The 8,606-nt window shown below is 34.7% G+C and overlaps 1 protein-coding gene across 2 annotated transcripts; it reads right to left on the bottom strand.

Annotated features, from left to right (window-relative positions):
* Positions 1-2,876: 2,876 nt before the first annotated feature.
* On the bottom strand, positions 2,877-8,122 carry CAC3 (acetyl Co-enzyme a carboxylase carboxyltransferase alpha subunit). 2 transcript variants are annotated; one of them, XM_039026130.2, is made up of 12 exons: positions 7,651-8,122; positions 6,983-7,344; positions 6,815-6,889; positions 6,603-6,710; positions 6,339-6,499; positions 6,050-6,164; positions 5,819-5,973; positions 5,606-5,657; positions 5,447-5,515; positions 4,840-4,917; positions 3,604-4,756; positions 2,877-3,292 (listed from the first exon to the last, which is right to left on the bottom strand). In XM_039026130.2, the coding sequence occupies exons 2-11, from the start codon at positions 7,307-7,309 to the stop codon at positions 3,605-3,607; spliced, it is 2,292 nt and encodes a 763-aa protein (XP_038882058.1). In that variant the 5' UTR covers positions 7,310-7,344; positions 7,651-8,122; the 3' UTR covers positions 2,877-3,292; position 3,604. The 2 variants fall into 2 exon arrangements, with proteins under 2 accessions (XP_038882058.1, XP_038882059.1); XM_039026131.2 differs by having other exon boundaries at positions 6,983-7,412; positions 7,651-8,076.
* Positions 8,123-8,606: the final 484 nt, after the last annotated feature.

Genomic DNA, 8,606 nt, shown 5'->3' with positions numbered 1-8,606 from the left:
ATTTATTTTTATTGATAAAACGCATACAATAAGTACACATTTCACTCAAATGGAAATAACTAAACTTGTAAGTTTCTTTTCAGATTACAGTAATTTTGTAAATATCCATGTTAAATAGGTCATTTGTGACCATTCATATGATCGTAATTGTAAGTATTCATTTTGGATTTAGCTCTTGATTATTTATTTTTATTTTCTAGAGAATCCTTTTAATTTTAAGTAGGAATAGAAGATTTGAACATCTAATCGGTTGGTCGATGGTATATATAATATTTAGATGGGATGTTTTAAATGAAATTAATTTGGCGAAAAATAACAAGTTAAAAAAAAAAAAATATTCCACCGATAACATTGCACCAACATCTAAAACTTTTATAACTAAATGTATATAATTTTATAGTCCTGTTCCACAAAAGTAGTATCATCATTCAATTTATAATTTTTGAGAACAAACTAAATCTCAACTCCTGCTCATTGAACAAGAAAAAAGAAATAACTAAAATTTATTTAGCATGTGATCACACGATATTGATAAAATCCTTGCAACAAACAAAATTTGAATCGCAGCGTCAATACAACTTTTTTTAATTCAATAATAGGAAGATCGAGTTGTTTTGGTTTGGGAACCGACATTGAAACTATGCATGTGCGATGAGTAATAAAAAAAGCAAAGGGAAATCAAAAAAATTAGAGTATTAAACAATGGACATCACCGTCGGGAAAACATACAGTCGAGTAAGGCAAATGACCTGATACAACTTTACTATTGTTTTCTTAAAAAAAAAAAAAAAAAACAATGACCTTTAGAACGCAATAATAATTGGCATCTTATTCATTGAGTTATACTCAAATTGACTGTCACACACTTAAGTCGGGGATGAAAAACTAAAACAAATATTGATAAATATAGATAATATAAGCTAAGGGAGTCTCTTTCCTTTTTGTTTGTGTGTATTTTTTGGTCCCACAACAAATATACTAAAGTACTTAATAATCAAACCCGTGTTAAGTTATTACACCAACCACTAAAAAAATGGAAGAGAAGACTTATATATCAAAGCTTAATTATTAAAAATGCAGCTCCTTTATTGTTAACTTATAAGTATCATTTTTAGTAAGCAAATAATTTATGAAAATTGTACATTTAATTCTAAAAATTACAAGTCAACCTGGTCCTTCAAATACTATTTAGTTTTAAACCTAGCTACTTGAACTAAATTGGGTATGACACATTACGTGGCATGTTACATTTTTTACATAATAATTAACTATTGGCAAAATGGGCCAACTCCAAACCAAGTTATTCGGTAGAGAAGAAAATGTAGTTTCAAAGTTGGATTCAAGACAGTAGTTTGATACAGAAATTTTATCTTGCACGATACTTTTTGTAACAAAGACAATAATTCGATACAGTAATAATTTACTGAATAAGATCATTGATCAAAGTGCTTCTCAATACTTTGTTGAAGTAACAGTTAGTAAACGTTTGGTGATGTTATTGTTAAAATAATAGCAATAATAACCACTGTTGATGTCAAAATTCGTCCAAGAAAAAAAATTATGACAACAATGTTAAATATATTTAGAAGAAATTTACGTGAGGTACTTAAGTCAGAGGGTGGAAGAGTGCTAGAGTTTTAGGATTCTGAGAATGAAAGTTGACATACTTTATCGTGAGTTATAATGTTGTATTTATATGATGACATAGGTATCATCCACAGAGGAGGTACATTAGGATAACCCTTTATCTTCGGACATACGATAGGGCATGACTTATTGGCCATTTTGCAAGGCTCAAGCTCAGGCTCGACCTCTCCCCTCGGTCCATTTTCGCCTTAGGGTGATACTATTAGGATGCATGTCCTTGTTAAGTATTTTGTTAGCCTTGACCTCAACCTCTCCTAGACCCATTATGGTCTTAGGGTGCTATTGTTGGCCGAAATCTTGTCATTTTTTTAGTCAGGTTACTTATGTTCTTATCTTTTGTCGATTATGCCATACAATCCAAAATCACTTATAACAATAATAATTGATAGTGACATAATTATTTATATAGTGATATAATTTTTTATACTTTCAAAAGGTTATACTCTAAATCATTGCCATTTCATTTCAAGTCTCAAATTCATCCAAAATTCTAAAGAATTTCTACTCCCCAAATAAGTAAATTGCATGTTTGGAAGGTATAGAGATATTTTTAAATGACAAAATACATTATTATTATTATTATTATTTTATATATAGTTTAGTAAAGAGCAAGCTACAACAAATACCAAACTATAATACAAGAATTACAAAAATGACATTTGTGAGTGAAAATCTACTATCAATCATCTCCCCTTAAGCATTGAGAAATTCAGCAAAGATATGATATTTGCCAAAGTGCATTGCTGAAATTGCATAAAGATTGCAAAGGATAAGCAAGAACGACAACTTTTGAAATCACGTAAAGAATACTGAAAAGATGGTTGCAAAATCTTCTAAAAGTAGAGTTTTGTTGAACTAGTAGATTTTTTTTTTAGTTCAACGATATCTAGGGTTGAAGATATAACCTTTTAGTCAAGAGTATATTTCTAAACCGGACGAGACAACGCTTTAGTACAGTTAAAAGGGTAAAATATGACACATTCCAAGATACAAGAGAATTATCTCATAGATGAGAGAGATGAAATGAAATGAAACAAGTCGAAAAGAGAGAACTATCAAGTATGGCTGAGCTGACCTGCTTGTTTGAGCCCAAGTAGACTGTAAACCAGCATACCTCAAAGGCAATTAAAAGAGAAGCTGCTAGTATTGCATTTGGAACAGACCATTAAACCCTTTGGTCCAAATTCCATGTTCCAACCAGGATGTTTAGTTTCTAAACAATCATGATCAATCATCAAAAGTGGGAAAATGTATCATTTTAAAAAGTCTGACAAGCATTATTAGCCTCCAAGACACTCTTGCAATCTATACAAAGCTATTCGGATCTATTAATGTTAAAATAAGAAACACAGCAACAACAAAACCAGAAGCCAGATAAATAACTTAAAATTCAAGAGACCTAATTTAGAAAAGAAATATCCCTGAGAACAGGAGAAATGAAAATATAGCTCTGCCGTGTCCTTCCTGCTCCTGTTCATGCTAAATCTTGTAACCTATCAAAATCATGCGATGCCGTATTCAGGTTAGAAGCGGAAACGGCTAACTTGGTTTTCTGGCCATTGTGGAAGCTCTAACTAATTTCCAGTTACACCAAACTTTTTCTTCTTAAACATGGTCCTGGTCATGCATACTGGTGATAAACGCACTGCAAAAATTTGAAAAGTTAATAAGTAAAACTCTTCAACTAACTCATTTTGCATCCACTGGCAAAGAGCTGTTCCATCATCCATATTCTACGTACCTCCTCAACCTCAAGGTTAAGAAAATGTCACAACTATTGAGATAATTGTATTTTTCAATGTTGATCAGAACATGAAGAAAAGGGAAAGAGTAGGTTTTTTTTTTTTTTTTAAATAAAGATTTTGATGCACCAAGCCATTCAAGTTACTATGTACTTCTCTGCATCAAAATGTGTGCGTGTTCCTTTAATGTGGTAAAAAAGATTGAAAAACTCACATTAAGCGAAGGTATGTTCAGCACCCGAATTCATCTGAATTCTGGCATCACCGTACACCGAACTATCACCTTCTGTACGATCAAACCCTGATTCTGCAGTTGCTAATATCTCCTCCCTCAGTTTTTCATGTTTCTTCTTCAAGTCTGAAGATTCCAATGCAGCAGCAAGCTTCTCCTTTATTTGTTGCTCCAGAGACCAAATTCTATTTTTTGAGGTTGCATCTGGTGTCTTTCCAGCCTTAGCTACCTCCAGTTTCAGTAATTCAATCATATCTTTTAAATCTGTTCTGCTTGCAACACTTTCAATTCCCTGATTAATTTCCTCATTTAACATTTCTATCTTTGGTTTGAATAGTGATAATGAAGACTTCTCGCTAAGGACCTGTGCTTTTGATGTTAATACCTCAACATCTAAACCCAAGGAGTTGAGGGCATTTACCAACTCCCCTTGCATTTCCTTCTTTACTTTATCAATTTTATTTTGCAGTTCAGGGTCTAAATCCTTGTACGTAGATGCCCCTGAATTTTCGATTTCAGCCCTCAGCAATTCATATTTCTCTTGTACATCGGGTCGACTCAGAACCTCTGCAAATTTTTTGTTGATTTCCTGCTTCAATGAGGCCTCCTTAACATCCCTCACTGAGAGAGCCTTGGATTGAGACAAGTCCTTTAACATGTCAAGTTTGTTCTTCAGTTTCTCGTAGTTAGGAGCTTTAGCCAACCCCCGGTTGAATTCATCTCTAAGCTTCTCAATTTTTTCTTTCAATGCTGGATGGATAAGTTGGTCTTGAGATTTTGCTTTCGAAAACTCTTCTCGCAGCGTGGCAAGTCTGTCCTTTAGTCCCATGGCCTTTACTGCCGCAGAAAATTCAAAATCAACTTCTTTCTTTAATTTTTCAATCATTTTATTAAGATCCAAATCTGAATGCCCAGTGGAGGAGGATTCCTTGGCTTTCAATATTTGTTGTTTCACTTTTTCCACCTTACTTTCTAGTTCCTGAACTGAGGTCTTCCCAACTATTGGTTCTTCCTTCTTTTTCATGTTGACTTTCCTCTTTGGGTCAATTGGAATGCCTTCTTGAAACCCACCAATTTTACGGAATTTCAGCATTCGATGCTTTAATAGTTTTTCCGTGTCCATCATCAAAAGCTCCTGAAATGACGTGCAAAAAACCTCATTAATGTATAGGCTACCATGAGCAGGTTTCATTGTTTTAGAAGAATTCAAGGACCTACATCCATGGTCTCATTTATCGCAAATTTTATTTGTTGCGAGGTCCAAGTAGGATCTGCATGTGCGCCGCCCAAAGGTTCCTGTGAACAACCATGCTTGAAATTATTGGAGATACAAAATAATCTTTAAAAAGAAAAAGGGGAAAAAAAACACAGACCAATTTTCATCAAAACAATGAAATATACAAAGGGAACCTCAACCTGAAGCTAAAAGAAGTTACTGAGAAGCATCGATTCAAAGTTAATTCAATGCACAATGATGGTTGAAAAATGTTACGAGTTAAGTTTCTTCAAAAACAAGAAAAGAAAAAAGAAACATACAACATATAACATTTTATCAAAACAATAGGATGCAAGAGGAAAGCCTAAATTAAAGGCTCAAGGAAGTTATAGAAAAGCCATTCAATTTAGAGTTGCAGTTATTGTGGTGGAGAGGAAGAAACTAAAAGAAAAACAAATTAACTTTAGAAACGTTTGAATAGCATTAAATGTTTTACTTTCACCTGTACTCATTTCTAAGAGGTTACAAATGGTCCTGAATTCAGGATAGAGTAGACAAGAAAAGAATATGCAATGCAATAACAAGATATGTCAAGGAAAGCATCATTACTGGGATTATGCCATCGGCAATTTGTAATCTGCACAACTCCGATGCAGTAATTTTTAGCTTCTCTGCTGCCTGCAAATAAATAAATAAAGAATAATAAATAAATAAATAAACTCGTATAAACCTTCAAAAGAGGACACTAAGCGTTGAATGTATAAAAACCTTTGGGGAAGCTTTTGCACTCTTCCACAAGATTGCAGCACAGGCTTCGGGACTAGTATTAAGATTAGACAAAAGAACAGAAGGAGAAAAAGTGATCAGCATGCATAACAAATTTTAAGATTTACTGGTCATCAATAAATGGTAACCCAGAAATTTACTAGATATCATAGTGAAGTTGTCTTAATTTACTAAAACACTAGGCATGAAATGCACCTCGCGACATAGAAAACTGCATTCTCGAGCATTAGCAACTTATTAGCACAACCGATCGCCAGGGCACCACCAGAACCACCTTCTCCAATGACAATTGAAATTATTGGTACCTTGAGACCAAACATAGTCCTCAAATTATGAGCAATAGCTTCACCCTGCAAATGAATGAAGCAAATCAGTTCTCCAGATAAAAGAAGAGCTTCTAAGATAAAAGAATACTTTGTCACATACTTGACCCAGTTCCTCAGATTTGAGGTCGGCAAAAGCACCTGGTGTATCAATGAAAGTAACAATTGGGAACCCGTGGTGATCTGCATAGTACATCATGCGAAGTGCCTTCCGATAACTGTTCGGAAGTAAGCAAAACTTATAATCAGGACTAAATATCCAATACCCAAACTTCAAATTCTCCAACAAGTTAGCAATCGACTAGCATTAATTCATATTTCTTTTCTACTTCAAAACTCCTGTACTATTATATATAGTGTATAACACCATGGGTCTCTATGACTCAACATACCCGTGTGGTGTAGGCATTCCAAAATTACGCTGAATATTTTCTTTTGTGTTTCTCCCCTTTTGATGACCCATGAACATGTACCTTCTCCCATCTATGGTTCCTATACCAGTAACAATGGCAGGATCATCATACCCTGATCGATCTCCATGGAGCTCAACAAACTGTAAGGCAGAGATGTAAAAAATATTTCTTGCATTAACATGAGCAAATCCACAATCCAAATCTTTCAATATCACATTCATCACAGTATAAAGAGCACCAAACCTTCTCAGTGATATTGAACACGTGATCAAGGAAAGTTGGCCTGTTAGGATGCCGAGCTATATTGACACGTTGTATAGGAGTCAAATGAGTGTACAAGTCCTTTAAAGCCTGAAGCCAGCCACGAGAAGTAATCAAATTCATCATGTGAAAAAGAATTATTTTCAACACTTATTCGAATAAGAATTCTTTGAATAGTAAGAACATTAACAAACCTGTTGATATTTATTTTCTAAGGAAATAATCTGATCACTGAAGTCTAGACCAGTTTCATGAGCCATTTTCCGCACCTGTATCCAGAATGAAAAGACAATCATTGCCAAAGAAGATGACAGAGATCCCACTAGAAGAAGCAACAAAGATCAGTAAAAGGAAATACTAACATCGATAATCTTCTTCTCAAGAAGAACAAGTGGTTTTTCAAAATCAAGAGTAACGGGCTTCTGCTTCTCTTTCAAAGGCTTGAAATGTGAGAGATGAGTTAGAACTCCACCCTTAACATTCTGATCCGCATCATCCGGCCATGGATACTCGTGTTTTTTCCCCTTCCTTAACTTAGCACTTACTGACATATCCTTCCTTCTTGGGTTGAATCTCGCTCTCCCCAGTGCCCTCAAAGGAATACCACTAACGCCATTACTCGAGCTTCGAAGAAGATCAGATGCCGAAGAACTAGAGAACCAAGCTGGAGGAGTAGAAATAGACGCCATTCCCTTCTCCAAATCGCACACGAATTAATTTTCAGCTAAAAAACAGAAAACCCACCAATGAGATCTCAAACAAACACAATATATTGCCTCCGGAATTATAAATCTGAAAGCAGAGGGGAAAAAAGAATGCAGAGAGCATTAGAAACAGAACCCTACGCTTCGAAAACCAACCAAATTGATCATTCAGCTAAGTATGGGAGGAATTGAACAAATCCCAAATCCGAAACAACCCCATTTCCCAATCAAACAAACAGAATCAACCCAGTTAGATTGATGAATGCATGAATCGAAATCGAAGCCAAGACTCCCAGAAAAATGACTTGATTGTTTAAGAAAATTACCCGAAATTGGCTGGGAAAGGCGTGAGATCCCCGGAGGAAAGATGCGGAAGAAGGATCTGTCTTAAAAGAAATGAAGAGGAGGAATCAATCTAGCATCGAAGAGATCGACAGAAACGAGGCGTTGTGTTTTGGGGTTTGAGATAAAAGAAGTGGCGATAGTTCTTAAGAAGTGAGTAAGAGAAGAAAAGGGCTTTGTGGTATTAAGAGCCAGTCTTTTTCGGTTAGGCAGTTGAAGGAGAAGAAGGTCTTGAACAATGAAAATGAAGGGTTTTTTTTTTTTTTTTTTTTTTTTTTTTTTAGCCCTGGGATTGGCACGTGTCTACCCTCCTCTCGCACGTGCCTTTCTTCTTCGATGATTTCGATGCTCTTCTTCCTAGGGCTTTTCTCTCACTATCTCTGTTTTCTCATCTGTTTTTTTGTTGCCTCACCACCTGCTTTACCTTCCCCCAATTATTGGATTATTTGATAAATTAATTTAAAAAATTGGACTAAAAATGTAATTTGATCGTTTTTCAAGTAAGTTTCCTTTTTAATTTTAATTTTTATTATTTTATTTTCTCATGTTTCTCTCGTTCTCAACCATCATTTTATTTCCCCTTCTAAGACTCCCTCTCGTCTATATTTTATCTCTGATAACAACAATCCTTCCCTTCCCTATATTTAACCTCCAATGACGACTAACAAGATTCATTCCATCTTCTTTTGGTAATCTGTGACGCTTGATGACAACAAATAAAGTTTTTTCAGACGTCAAATGAATTCAAAAAAGAGCAAAAAAGGGAGTTAGAACTAGAACAAGAGTGATAAAAGAAAAAAATAATATGAAAAAAGGTTGGGTAATGCAAGCAAAAGATTAGAGAGCTTTTTTATGAAAAAGTTGATAGATTTTTATTTTCTCAATAAACTTTAGTTTACCCTACAAAAATATCCCCAAGTATTCCCCCATGTTCTATTTC

This window comes from Benincasa hispida, chromosome 3, assembly GCF_027475165.1.
Source record: "Benincasa hispida cultivar pf3 chromosome 3, pf3_genome.v1.1, whole genome shotgun sequence".
Classification (NCBI taxonomy): Eukaryota; Viridiplantae; Streptophyta; class Magnoliopsida; order Cucurbitales; family Cucurbitaceae; genus Benincasa; species Benincasa hispida.
The sequence above is the reverse complement of the archived record's forward strand: the minus strand, read 5'-3'. Positions and strand labels throughout refer to the sequence as shown.